General features: G+C 38.4%; 1 protein-coding gene across 1 annotated transcript in view; it reads left to right on the top strand.

The window, feature by feature from the left end:
* Positions 1–372: 372 nt before the first annotated feature.
* sgsm3 (small G protein signaling modulator 3) overlaps positions 373–15451 on the top strand; it is a 41102-nt gene continuing 26023 nt past the window's right edge. Inside the window, exons 1-5 of the mRNA XM_036562085.1 lie at positions 373–535; positions 12581–12633; positions 13680–13765; positions 14053–14116; positions 14959–15170. Coding sequence (XP_036417978.1) covers positions 12627–12633; positions 13680–13765; positions 14053–14116; positions 14959–15170 — 369 coding nt within the window. The 5' untranslated portion in view covers positions 373–535; positions 12581–12626. The remainder of the gene's footprint in view (positions 536–12580; positions 12634–13679; positions 13766–14052; positions 14117–14958; positions 15171–15451) is intronic.

Raw genomic sequence — 15451 nt, 5'->3', positions numbered from 1 at the left:
TGATGCACTAAAACCACACACACAGTGTACAAGAAGATCCTGGCACGACTCGGATGAACCAACACGAGTGAGCAAACAGTCCAGCCTGCAGGAAGAATGAATGAACACATCATCAAACGAGCAGCACTTACGTCATTGGCTTTTATAGGAGCGGCGGAGGGATACGAAACAAAGACAGCAACTCCTTTAAGCGTTTTCAGAGATGTCAGCAGCGTCACTGTTATTTCGTTCCAACAAAGGCACGCATGATATATGAGCTAATTGTTCCCAAACTGCAACGGCACGTCGTGTTTTATTCGTCTTTGTCTGCGGACTACTTCGGTGAGCGGAGGGACAAAGACCTGAGACGCGCAGCACGATCAGGTGCGTGACGCGAAAACAGTCATTCAGTGATGCAGAAGCTAATACGCTCAACATCAACAGCAAACAGTGAGATTTAAAGGCACATATAAACCTGTGATATACACAGAAAATATATACGTAGCTGCACAACACTGCCGAGCTGTTCGTGACGGAGTAAAACATGGTATAAAAGGTAAGACGGCGTTTTATTCCGAGGGTTGATAGCTAGCCTGAGCGCTAACAGTTACCTCAGAAGGTGCAGTACTGGTTAGCAGGGCGAGCTAACGGTCGATATAGAGGCAGGTGTAACGGCGAGTCATGTCTGAATGCAAACAACGAGTATTTTATTTGATATCTTCGCCCTTTCTGTGTTTTTTTCCCGGTTTGCGGTCTGGTTAGCCCGCTTGTGTCGTTATGGTTTAACCAGCATCTGTTGACTCGATTCTCCAGCTGGTTAAACCGCTACCACAGATGCAGATTTAAAGGGGAACTCCACCGATTTTTCAAAAGCCTCTCCGTAATTCAGCGCTTGAGTGATAAACAAAACATTCAGAGTAGTTTGATGTGAAGTAATTCACGTATAGAGAAACTTAGCAACACAGATCTTTACACGTTTCTTTACAGTCGTAGTGACAGATAGGAATCAGAGGTCCTAATGTCTACAATGCGTACAACCACAAGTGAACCTACAAGTGTCTTCTGAGCTTTTATATGTAATACCGATGATGGATCCTCCATGTATCCCTCCACCGTGAATGGAGTAAAATGCATTGATTAAAATACGTAGACCAAAATCTTGTCAGACACCAGGCAGCGTATTAACAACCGTTTCATGTTGTAACTTTCTGTGAGGGAGCTTTTAGAGGTGGATGTCTGGTTCCTATCATCACCACTGTGAACATTTCTGGCAATTCTGACTCGGTAAGTTTCTCTAGAACGGAGCATTTTACACCAAACCACTCTGAATGCCTCTGTTTACATGTTGACCATTTAATCATGCAGAACTTCCCCTTTTACCTGTGTGTTGTGAACTGTGGCTGCTTTGTTATTTTGCAAGCTGACTCTGTACGCGTATAACCAGGTTTGCCAGGCTTTATGACGCTGACTCAGAAGGAAATATGTCTGTCTAAGGCCTCTAAAACCTGTGAAATTTGGTGAGAGACAACTTTACCTGAACACGATGCACCTGTAGCCCCTATAGGTTTGCTTTCTAGATTACTAGACAAACTAGACAACATAATCACAAATCTGGGTTACTGCTAAAGGAGACTAAAGCTCTTTGCACATGAAGGAGTGGGCAGTATGACGATATATTGTCGCAGTACGTTTTTCTGACTATATCGTGGATACGTAAATCTGATATATGGCAATATATAGGTTCCAAATATATGACTCATATTAGCATACATGGGTTTCTCTTATATCCAACTTACATTAGTCACGTGGACATTTATGTGACATATATGCCAATTTATTTGAAACTGGCTATTTTCAAATATGGGACATGTTTTAGCCATATATCAACATATGCAACAGTATATGACAGAAAGCATTCATATATTTGGATGCATGTTACATAATATAAGGCTTTTATACACATTCTGTGTTACTGTATAACCAAACTCTAAAAACATTCTTACTGTAAGCTATGCAATAAAATCATTAAAACATGAAATAAATGAAAATATTGCTCCCAGACACATTTAAATAATTTAATATTCAAAAATAAAATAACATGGTAACAGTTGTAACTGATGTATGAACGTATTTAACCATGCAACAGACATATATGTATGATCTATATATTAAGTGTATATGTCCATTATTTTATACATATATGTACACAACATGCATATGTTTTTAAAAATATATGCCTGACCCTTTATGATTGGCCATATTAAGCCATATATCAGTTTACCGTACGGTTGACCAATTTCAGGTTTCATTGCAAAGAGCATCAATACTCATTGGACGCACAGTTTTGAGAGCTGTTTTAAAAGCTGGCACTGATTGCATTGTGTCATGTATCATGAAGCTTTTTTTATAGTATTGTAATATAAAGTTTTTTCAATAACATCATCCCGGACCTTACCAGCTACATGTGCAGCCCTGGTGAAAGAGTAAATTAAAAAACAAAAAAAAACCTTCTTTGAGTGCCTTGCAAAGCCCTGCATGTAAGTCTTCATCCCGCATATATGTTAAATATAAGTTTTAGTCCAACACAATATTTCCAACTATTAATTCTGACTCTGGTTTCTCAAGTTTCTCTAGAACAGAGCATTTTACATCAGACCGCTCTGAAAGACTTTATTGACATCTTAACGATTGAATTATGCAGATAATTATCTAAATCGGTCAAAAATTGGTAGGATTCCCTCAGGATTCCCTATAATTTTCATATGATCCACACAGTCATTCTGACAGACTGTAATATACTACAGGAAGCATAGGGGGCGATATGGCTTCTACTGTTTCATTTAAAAAGCCTCTATAATGTTCATATGATCCACACAGTCATTCTGACAGACTGTAATACACTACAGGAAGTGTAGGGGGCGATATGGCTTCTACTGTTTCATTTAAAAAGCTCTATAATGTTCATATGATCCACACAGTCACTCTGACAGACTGTAATACACTACAGGAGGTGTAGGGGGCGATATGGCTTCTACTGTTTCACTGCACCGTGAAAAATAACGGATTGTCATGGAGAGAGAAACTTAAGATAAATCAAATAAGATGAAAAGGCAGAAGGCGTTATGGTTCAGTTAGCTGATTAATAGTCGATAAATTGAATAATTAGAGAACTAATCATCAGTTGAAGCCCTCGTCATTTCCGTTCGCTGCTAACGTACTAATGTGAGCTATTTATTGTACAAATGCGAAAGATCATGCATCCACAGTCATCAGTCACCTGTGTGTAGTGGTTGGGATGGTCACATCTTTTCATTTCCTTTTTTTAACTGCTGTTTGCTTAAGCAAAGTCGAGCTCTGTGTTTGCTCACCATTAAGACTAAAAATATACGCTGCTGCCAGATACGGCACATTCCATATCGTAGGACCATCAGTTTCACTCCATTAATTATTATTACTGGTTATGGTGTCTCTCAGCGGTATTGAAAAGTGTTCTGTTAGCAAGTGTCACTGCCTCTAAGACTTTATCCAGTGTCTACTGAGTCCGACAAACCTGAGTCAGTCTAGTTTCAGGACCTCTTCCTGCTTTAAAAGGGGAATTCCACTGATTGTTTTTCTTTTTAAAGTGGATTGAGATGTAAACAAAAAGGCATTCAGAGAGGTTTGACGTGAAATGGTTTTATTATTGGCTCAGATTTCTTTACAGTGGTGGTGATAGTAACCAGGAGTCGCCCATGTCTACAACACAAATATAGACATTTTATTTACTATCCAGGACCACCAGTGAACGTACACGTCTTCTGAGTTTAAATATGTAATGTTTACAACTGTAAAATAGTGGTAAATGTAAAAATGTGTTCTTTGGGGACTAATTTGCCTTACAATGCCCTGCATGTACCTCACCACCAGAATTAATTAAAATTTTTTTATAACAGAGTGATTCCAAAAGATTCATCCGATTTCAAAAAGATTTATTTCACTTTAAATCGTTACAGAACAGTGCAGTAAACTGTAAATGGTTTAAGTGAGCATAAAGTTTATTATGTAATTTTACAAGGGCTTAATATGAACCTCCTCCAGCTGTACGTACAACATCAACACCATAGTCAAATTCATCCCATACTGGATTGAGCATGTCGGGTGTCGCTGCACTCACGGCTCTTTCAGTGCGATTTCGATGATCATCCTGTGTTGTGGAAACCAACGACGAACGCTCTGAGCTGTTGGAGGTTCACTGCCGAAGAAAATCACGCTGCACAGTTATGACGGATTCACTGTTATTGAAGTGGAGAACACAGAACGTTTTCTGCTCGGGGGTCTCATCTCCTTGCAGACTGAAGGGAGCCATCTTCTGGTGACAGTCAGAAACTCTGTGACCCCCTCTTTCAATTGGATTGTGATTGGTTCCTAGGCGCCTCACGGTTGTAAAAATATGGCGCTTTGAAATCGGACGAATCTTTTTGAATCACCCTGTACTTTTTAGCTCAGCACCTAATCACAAAACAGCATAACAGCTTTCTGTAAAGGAGCTTTCAGGGACTTTTCAGACGTCTGGTTCCTATCACCACCACTGTGAAGAATTCTGACTCACTTGAGTTTCTCTAGAATGGAACATGCCACATCGGACCACTCCGAACGACTTTATTTACATCTATATATGTCATCTGCTCCTTTATTTCAGAAACTTCAGATTCTTACTATTTATGATATCAGTATTTTTCAAATAGGTGTTTTTATTTATAAGATATATTCAAGTGAAGGGATTTTTCCAGAGCAGTTTAACAATTATTTCACAGCAAAATCAGACGTTCATACATATTCAACTCGTCAAGATCTTCATCCTCCTAAATTTCTCATTGTTGAGGTCAATTTTCAATAAGATTTATGGGCACTGAAATATGGAACAGGCTTTCCTATTTGGCATTTGCTTCATTTATTGTTTTGTTTATTATTATTGTTGCTCAGGAGTTAATAAGGTTGTTTAAATCTTTATCATTTCACAAACATGTATTTATATCTCATATATGCTCTTGTCCACATACACAACACACATTTAAATGTTTTTGTTTAATGTATTACGTCGATGCTGATATTTAAGTCATTTGATGTTTGTTTTATGTCATTATTATGTTGTATATTATTTTGTATTTTCCATTATATTGTGTAATTTTATTGTTATTTAGGTGGAGGCTCTGTATAAGCCTATCAGGTTTTTTGCCTCTCCCTGCACTGTATGTTATCTTAGTCTATTTGTGTGTATTTTAAATTGTGCACCATAAAGTATAAACTATAAAACGCTATACATACATCTCAACCATTTAATTATCATTTAAAAATTGTTTCCTTTTACATGAAATATAGAGAGATAAAGCTCCTTTGCACTTTTTGTTCGGCCTGAAACGCATTGAATCTCGTTCAGTCTTAAAGCCCAAATGTTGTTGTTTTGGTATTTCTTAAAAGCTTGTGGGTTTCTGTCTCCGTTTGGGTTGGAACTCCTTGCACACTTGAACTATGCTTCTTTGCATACAGCAGGTGAGGTTGGGCTCTGTTTGTCCTTGGTGGTTCACACCCTTCTCACTGAGAACACAGGGCAGGCCATTAGATCCTGCTGGAGCCTTAGAACATGGATAAGCCACTATTACTCTTGGAGGAGCTCCTGACAAATAATGTACGAGAAAGACAGCGACTGGTGAAAATGCCCATGTATGTTAGCTACTCTAGCCAGTGAGGGTTTGAGTTGATTTGAAGGTTTCTTTAATGAGCTGAGCCACATCAAAGGGTAAATCCTCCGTTCCCTTTCTTCCATTCTTCCTTCCTGCTGTTTATTCAGTCACAAAACATAGTGAGTCATTTACAGCGCTCCTTCTCTCCCTCCCCTTGGCCACTTAGAGTACCTCAGTGAATGAATCCCTGCCCTTCCTCTGAGTCTGGGTGGGTTTGGAGTCCTGTTCATCTTTAATCTGATAAAGTTTGTAGAAAAATATAGTTTACCCAGAGTTCTCTCTCGCTCCAAATGTACTCGGTCAGCCAACATGTTTGGAGTCTGAAGATTGTTTCTTTAGCTTTACACTAAAGCTGTGAGGCTGAAACTATGGAGGACCAGATTTGCCAAAAAGAACAATAAATAAAATTAAAAAATAAATGGCTCAGTAAATTAATCAATAAATAAAAATAACAAAATAAAGTATATATTGCTTATTTTGATTGTAATTATACACATTTCCCTTTTCTGCAGTTATATATTTCTCAATTTATTGATTTCTGTATTACTTATTTTTTTATTGATGCTGTTTTTGTTTTTACAATTGTTCGTTATATTTAAATGTATTAATTTTTTTTTTGTTTTTCATTAATTCATTTATTTATTTCTGTATTTCTTCGTTCATATGATAATGAGCGGGCGTGTTTTTCACGTTCAAGCTTAGCAATCAAGACTAGGAGGAGAAGAGCTGATTAAACTGTTCTTTCTCTCCATAAAGAGCTGCAGTGTCACAGACAGACAAACCTGCCGATAAATAACTTGCGATGGCTTCCACGGGCCATACGTGAGAAGGGCGTCCGAATGTCTGGGTGATCTGAATTTTGCAGAAAAAGACGCTGAACCACCTCCCCCCAAGTTCTGAACACTGCAGGGTCGACCTCTGTATCAGCAGAGGCAGCAAAATGGACCAAACTGTCCCCACAGCCTCCATACGAAAGAGTAAATAATCTGCATTTTCAGCCAAATCAGCCGAGACTCTCAGATCTCTGACTGTCTGCTGCCTGTAAGCAGCCATTGTTGTACAGTCTTGTCCTTAGTTACCAGTAATAGAGCAAGACATGCACAGTCGATCTACAGAATCTGATATCGATTAACCGATAGGAAGATTAAGACACAGTGACATCATTGATTGACAGCCCTTTATTAGGACAAGGAAATACAGAAATAAATAAATAGAGAAATAAATATAGAATTGAAGAGGTATGGAAATAAATTAATAAAAAATGTTAATAAAGAAAGATATAAATAACAAAAAAATACACTAAATATACATAAGTAAATGCAGACATATTAATTTTATTTAGTAATATATTAATTTTTATGTATATTTGTTTTTATATTCATCATTATTCTTTGCAAATCAAATATATTTATTAATTTACTGAGTCATTTATTTTTAATTTTGGCAAATCTGGTCCTCCGTACTAAACTAGCTAACAGGTGGTAGTGATGCACTGAAATGAAGATTCCTGGCTGGAGCCAAAAATGAAATTCAGGACAAACTGGGCCAAAAACTGAAGACTGAAAAAAGCAGACAGTTAATAAAAACAGCATAAAATAAACTAAAATAATGAAAGTTTGTAGGCTACAGTAGAGATAATGGATATGACAAAAATATCATGGTATTCAAGACATTTTCATGATTCATGATATGCATCATGATATTTAGTTTCTCCTGTAGTGCCACATATAAATAATACTATAATAATAACCTGATAACTGCGTTGATTTTTATTCAGTGTTTCACAAACTGCACTGACCAAATCTAAGTAAACAGGCTCAGTATTACTCACTTTCTAATGAAATGTATAGTTAGTGGAACTGGTGTCCACAGTATGCTCAGAAAAGCATATTGTGACATACTTTATCACGATAATGATAAAATACTGTCATATTGCCCACCACTATGTGCCATGAAATCCTTTATACTTTACTCTGTGACTCGTTTGTGATTAAAAAAAATTTTTTTTTGGTCCCCCACGCCATCTGTACACTCAAAAACTAGTACAGATGGCATTGGGGAGCTGGCAGGGACTTTCTGCTTCTGTTGTTTTAAATAGTTATACATGGCTGATATTTTTACTGTTGATCTGCTTCAGCTCAAACTGTTTGAATGTATCAGCATTGACCAGAGATAATGAAAGAAGCAAACAGCATTTAATCACTATCTGTCATTTTCATTACCAGTAAAGTTATTTGTAATGTCTTAGATTGGAGACTTTGTTGTAGACTTATTTAACCTTGTTTTTGTTTTTGTTTTTGTTTTTTTTCCTTAACTTGAAAACAGAAAGCAGCATTTGAACATTTTCTGCCCCAAAATTTTCAGTGGCTGACATTTTGGTGCATCAACACTAATTAGCATTGTGCATGCAGTATAATTTAATCTGTGAAAGTCGAAAAAGACTAAATAAGCCTTGTAGCTCCAGTGCAAAACTAAATAAGCAAACTTCAGTCTCCAAACACGTCTTGGCTGACTGACCCATTTGTGGTAAGGGACAGGGGGCTGAGCAAATATGGCTACCTTCACATTACCTGGTTGAAGTGGGACAAATCTGATTTTTTTTTTTGCCCTCATGTGACTCAGATCTGATGTTTTCAGAGCTGTGTGGACACAAATCTGATCTTTTCAAATCCGACCTGAGCCACTATAATATGTGGTCCTAGATCAGATACGCGTCCGATTCATGGCCACGCGACCTTAGTGTGACGCTCAGATTGGAATACATTTTACACTGCGCGTGCGCCATCATTCAGCGTTACCATGGCAACAGCACCGAACAAAAGTTAAAGCCTGTAAACGCTGGAAAAGCAGCTCATCTCACCTTTTTCTCCTTCGTCTCGCTCTAATAATGAAGCTGAGAGCTGATCAGAGTTAATTATCTTCTCAGCGAAGCTCGTACTGCTCGTTCGTCTGTTTACTGATGATGCACGTGATTCATTCACGTGACGTTACTGAGGAGGATGTGTTCATGCGGGTCAGTTCAGGACACCAGTTTGTTTACATTAATGACAGATTTGAATCACTTAGCTAAACGAGTGTGAACCATCATGTCGGAGAGATCGGATTTGAGTAATGAAGCATGTAATGTGAACGTAGCCTATGGTTTATGAGAGAATGTTTCCTTTAAAAGTCACTGAGTTGCTTTGTTGTTAACGTGAATGGCAGCTCACGTCACGAAGTAGCCTAGTATTGCCCAGCTGAAAGGAATCGTGTAAACCTGCATGCAAGGGTGGCTGTATATCTGTATTTGGAATCTAGTTGCCATGATTAACATGAAGTTAGCACAGTGTCATCTGAACAAGGCTGATGAGTGAAGATTCGCCTTCATTCATTGTTAGGAACATTAGCATTTTTGGCTGACCCATTCCTTTAATGTGTCACCAGTGCGTGACGTTACTGCCGTATCTTTCTTGAGCTTTCGCTGAACTCCTCCTGTTCCTTATTTACTGTTCTACGGCTCAGTAGTTATCTACTGATCACAACCGTGGATTTGGCCTCTTTCTGTTTCTGTTTTCCGCCATTACACTGAGATGGAGTAGATATCACAACATCTGGTGGTTTCCACTGCTTGGTTTTTACGCTGAGCGTATATGTCTATGCATACACCTTTAAAAGATTAGATAAGACAGGAGCTGTGAGAGCAGGAGGAAGGGAGATGAGCTGAGCGTGCTGATTGTTTACATCTCTTTAAAGGGAGTTTAACAGATTAAAAAAAGACTTCTGCATGATTTAGTTGTTCAGATGTGAACAAAGTCATTCGGAGTGGTTTGATGTGAAAGTAGAGAAACGTAGTCAGATTTCTTTACAGTGGTGCTGATAGGAACCAGGGGTCGCCATGACTACAACACAAATATAGACATTTTATTTACTATCCAAAACCACCAGTGAACCCACGTTTCTCTTGAGCTTTTTATATATAATTGTAATGATAGGAAAATGGTGGTAAATAAACATTATAATCGCAGGCTACAGGTCTAACGCAAAGACCACTGATGTTAATCTACCTACCTTGCTAGGTCTGCCCAAAACATGACAGTCCCAGGGGGGATAAGGCAAGTGATGAGGAAACAAGCAACCTACTTTACAGGAAGGAAAGTGAGGAAATAGAGGACAGGAGGCAAAACAGAGATTAAGAATCTACAGAATCTATTCTTCCAATGTCTGACCTACTTAGAGGTTTCACTCTCCAGCAAAACACATATACAGGGCTGCACAAGTCCTTTGACCAATCACAGTGGTTTTTACTGTGTGCTGTGACCATCATGACCAATTATAGGATCAAGGTGTTCACGTGTTCCATGATTCAACAACAAAAATTATTTTGGCAAAAATTATCATTTTTCATTATTGATTTGCCAGTGTGTCTTTAATGTAATCACAACTGTAATATGTATAATACACCGATCAGGCATAACTCATGACTTATCATATCAGAAAACATATTTCACAGAAAATTACACAGAAACCTCCACAACTTAGGATAACTTTCTTCAGTATTTAGTTGGGGTGGGAGAAAAAAATTGTTTCTTAGATGCATCGCGATGCGGACGTGGACATTGACAAATGTCAAAAATCGATTTTCTAAATATTTAATTTATAACGTAATGTTGACGCAACGCAAAAGGCAGAACTTGGAAGTGGGTAAGTGCAGCGCCCGGACAGTCTGTGGCGGCACATAACAAAAACACTACTGGATGAGCGAGAAATCTGACCGGCTCCCTCTGCATTAAAGCCAGGTTAGATCAGGAGTCACAACCCAAATGTTAAGAAGAGCCATTTTGTCCTTTCAACAAAAATCAAACCACCTCGGGAGCCACAACATTTAATGTCCCGTATGTCTCAGTATGTGCTGATGTCCTAGTATGGGCTAAACAATGTAAACAAAAACGCAGATTTACTTCGCTCTGCTTTAAGCTTTAGCTGTAGCCGCTTTCCTCCAATTTCTGCTGGGACGCTTTTCCTCAAAGGTAGAATATTTTCTTGTAAAGTGTCTCAACGTTCGACTGTTTTACGAGGCTGAAGTCACTACTCACTCTCCAGCTTCTTGTTCAGATTTTCCCGTTCCACCTTAAAGTCTGACTGAGGCGCCGAATGTAAATGCGTAAAAGGTGGTAAATGCACCGTTTAAGGTGGAACGGGAAAATTCAAAGGAGAAGCTGACTTCGTCCTCGCAACTTTTTAGTGTTTGACAGTCTCTTGTTGCAGATTTAACATAAATCTTAAATAAATCTTAAATCTTAAGTCTCTCTCTCTGCCTTTTCGTTAGTTACTAGCTAGGCGAGAGTGCGTTGCTATGTGACCTGCAGTCTGCACGCCAGTTCTCAGACGTCTCAAAGATATTTTACTGACACAGCGATCCCCCCACTCTCTACAAAGAGACCAAAACCAAAGTTATGGAATCGCTGAAGAAAAGGGGTAGAATAGCTGTAACGTGAGGCGTGGGCATCCAGTGCCACAGGATCTTATGTCACCGTAACAGCGCATTTTATCGCAGATGAGTGGCAGCCAGTGTCTCATGCTCCAAACAACAGCAGTGAGTGAGAGTCTTCCAGTTGACTTACCACATCACTTCCCTTTGATTTATTAATTAAGGATATTGGAAGTAAATTCATGGATCATTACGAATACTTTGCTTTAAAAGCACGAAGTCCTCACACAGTGAGAAAATAGAGATGCATCGATAATCGTTTTATAATCGCATCGCAGCCTCTGAATCGTAATCGAATCGTGAGGAGCCTAGAGATTCCCACCCCTATTATTTACTTTGTCCGCCTTAATTCAGTTTTCACATTGAGTTTCTCAGAGAAATCTGCAGGCATATTTTTCCACACCTCCAAAGTTCAAGTTGGCTTAATTTTCTCCTTCTAACAATCAAAGAAGTCCCAATTTTAAGTTTAGACCCATCAGTCCATACAACTTTACTCCGCGTCTCAGACGTCCACTGTCATGTTCCGCAAATACTTTTCCTTTTTGACCATTTTGTCCATTTATTGATGGGTTTACATGGTTAATTATACTCACCTCAGTGTTGTTCTTGTTACTTACTGAGGAATTCAAATAAGGCTTGTATGGTTTGGAACTAAAACTGTGACCAAGATTTTCTCTGCATGCGTTCTAGTTCTGAGACACATAAGCTGGACGTCCGTCCCACCGCCGTCATTTAAAGGTCAGAGCATAAACTTCGTCTCCTCTGCAGACCAGTTTCTGCTCCGCCATGTTGAACGGTATAAACTTTCACTATGACGTGACGCACATGATCAACTTTCAGATAGGGAATGTAATCGGATACAGGCATCTACATGGTTATTATTCTTCTATTTAATGGATTATTTACAGGATTACGCACCTCGTTAAATCAGATAGAGACTGTATTCCATATGGCTTCAATCAGACTAGTCTATTCAGGCTGAGGTGTTTACATGGACGTATTCTATTCCAGTTGAACTATTAGTCGAATTATTAATGGATTATCAGGCTGCATTTAAACGTGGCTACTGTAAGTTAATGAGATTTTTTTTTCTAATTAATTTTGGAGCATTTCTATTGATCTGTTTGTGTTGAAATTTTCACACAATGTAAAAAGCAGCTGTTTTCAAATTTTTGAAAATGGAAAAAATAGAGCTACAGGACTTATTTTCCGATATTTTGTGATGTTATGTTATTATAAGGTTTTGCTGATGATTCCTTCAGGCTCTGAGGTTAAAACACGGTCATCAAGTCATGTTTGTTCATGTGCTATTGATGAAGTTGTCTAGGGCGTTGCATAAGAATGTCTTCTCTGTAATGTGGGTCAGTGGAACTACCTTTGACTCTTTTTTTTTTTTTCCTCTCTTTCTCCTCAGTCCAGCTCTTCTGTCCAAACCATAAAGACTCCGCAGTTCTGCCAGCATGTCAGGTAAGTCCTCCTGACCTCTTCTCTGCTTTAAATGTGCATTTTCATTGAACACTAAGACTGAAGATGTTCAGTTTAGACCGTTTTACTGAATTAGCCACTCATTTTTTCATTGATTCATTCTGTTTTTCTTCACAGCAGACGCTCTCACTTTTGCTGTTTTTCTTATTCTGTAGAGCCACACAATATGGACAAAACACCAAGTGTAAATGTTATTAGATACATTTTCTAAAGGGTATAAAATTTGCAGCCAAAAGTAATAAATCAAGAAGTGTGTATGAAGCAGTATGTCAAATCACAATAACGAGGCTTTAAAAAGCGCATCTCTTTTTCAACATCAGTATTAAACTTTGCGTATCAGCCAGCCTATCCGATATTTCTATTGACGCCACACGCATGCTCAGAAATAAGGTCCGGCTCAGTGTCAACATTAAAATCAGCGTTATACCCAAGAAGATATGATGAAGATAGTAAATAACTCACTGACATCGTCGGAAGACGCTTCCTTCACCAAGTTTTGACTGAGTTACACAGTCATCAGATTCGTCTGCTAAGGGTCTGAAGCACAGCTGACATTCAGATTGTTCTTCCGCACAGTGCTTGCAATTACGCTTTTCCACCAGAGAGGTCTCCACATCTTCAAAACATACATAGTGTAGCTTTAAGTATCGTCATAATATCGTACTGTGTGGCCTCCCACCCATAATATAGAGATTATGTTGCTACATATTGTAATTGCAGTGTGCCTTGCGATATACTTAAAGCTTTTGATTTGATGTTGGGTTTAAGTGGCCTGCAGATTTTGTGCAAATGCACCTCACCATTATTGGGTCATTTGAATGGCTTGATTCAGCCAAACCAGCCACAGAGCATCTCTGATTGGTCATGGTGCTCAAAACATACGATAAAACATTCAGTGATTTAGTTATAGGCTCATTTGTAAATTACAGACTGCTGCTGCATCAGTGTTGTGAAGGCTGATGCAGAGATGATGATTAACAAATGATATATTGTGCAGCTTCGTAATCCAGTCTCATATTTTTCTGCAGGTAGCTACACTCCGGCCCCTGGGGGCCCTTTCTCGGCTCTCACGCCCAGTATGTGGCCCCAGGACATCCTGGCCAAGTACTATCAGGTAATTTACATTTTTTAATGTATGTAAATCCCTCAGTTGTGATTGTTTTATGACACTGTCATGTTTAAAAATTCATAAAACTGTATTCAGCACCCAAATATAAAAGTGCTAAATAGCCCCTGTAGACTGAAATGTCATGTGTGTTTTTATAAAGGAAGATTGAGTCTGAGAAAGTTTAATGTTATGAAAACGTTTGTATTATCATTAGTTGTATAATAATATAATATTTTATATATATTAATTAGTATTCTTGTCTGTTGCTGTTGTTTTCGCTCTGGCCTTTACAGAAAGACCAGAATATGGAATCAGAACCTCAGTATGATGAATTTGGCTTCAGGATTGACAGTGAAGGTAGGTTTGAAGACTTTTCTAATGTCTTTAGTGTTATTATTTTTTTAATGAAGCCCTTTTATGACATTTGTGTTGTTTTATACATCAAAACACTCATGATTCTTTTCTACATGACTATTTTTTTAGCCTCTTTTTATCCCTTTGAATTAAGCAAGCTGCAAAATACATTTATATGCAAAGGTTTAAAAGCTGTGATCAGATTACATGTTGTGTTTAAATAAGTATACACATCCTCTATGGGGAACAAACTTAAATGTGGCATTTTTTGCTAATTTCAGTGCACAATTTCTATTTATTTGCCTAGTTTAACATAAAAATTAAACAATAAAATGTACCATGTAAATGTGCCATAACCTTTGCACAGGCCACATTTTGTTTTATATATTCCCAGTATGTTAAATTCAGCAAATAAACAATAATTATGTATTAAAATGTGCACATCTGTGTTCTCTGTAGATGATGTGTCAACTTATTTTCACTGAGAAAATCAACAAGACATGAAATTTGACCTGGGGTGCCCAAACCTTTGCATATGACTATGTAAATGACCTCTATTCTGATTGGCTGCCCTGTATTGTGCCTCGTTCATTATAGCCTACAGTCCAGGCTGAAGCCCTAATTATAACTTCAGTATGAATGGGCTAAATTGCTGTCAGCCGAATAGGTGGATATATGTAAATGACTGCTTTCTACAGCTTTTGCAGTTCACATATATGGACTGAGGAATGAACATTTAAAGATGTTTATGTACCACATTAAACTACATTTTTCAATGAGAAAGTTGAGTTTTCCATAATATGTAAACTTAATCAAATGTGAACTCCCTGTGCTTTATGTGTTAGATGGCGTAGAATCACGTGAGTGGCTGCGGGGGGATGGAGCTCCACAGAGAGAAGACCCACAGCAGAGGCTGCGCTGGCAGGCCCACCTGGAGTTTACCCACAACCACACAGTGGGCGACCTCACCTGGGACAAAATCTCTCCGAGCCTGCCGCGCTCCGAACGGCTCCGATCACTCATACTGGGCGGAATTCCACACAGCATGAGACCACAGGTGTGCACCACCGTGTCCGTTAACGAACCCTAAAACCTGTTGTCATTTTTCTATTATTTAATTCTAGTAAGATGATTAATTACATAGGGAGTGCCGGGCGCAGCCTAACACAGGGTAAAACAGATTATTTCATGTATTTAAACAGTTTCCAGTGCAACATGCTTCTCATATTCCCATAGCAATTCCCATATGTTTTAGTGCCACAGAGGTAACTATTTGCAACAAAAGAGTTCTTGACACAAAACAGAATTCACTCATATATTATTTTAATCTCCTTGTCT

Source organism: Colossoma macropomum, unplaced genomic scaffold (genome assembly GCF_904425465.1).
Source record: "Colossoma macropomum unplaced genomic scaffold, Colossoma_macropomum, whole genome shotgun sequence".
NCBI lineage: Eukaryota > Metazoa > Chordata > Actinopteri > Characiformes > Serrasalmidae > Colossoma > Colossoma macropomum.
This window is presented reverse-complemented; position numbering and strand designations above follow the sequence as displayed.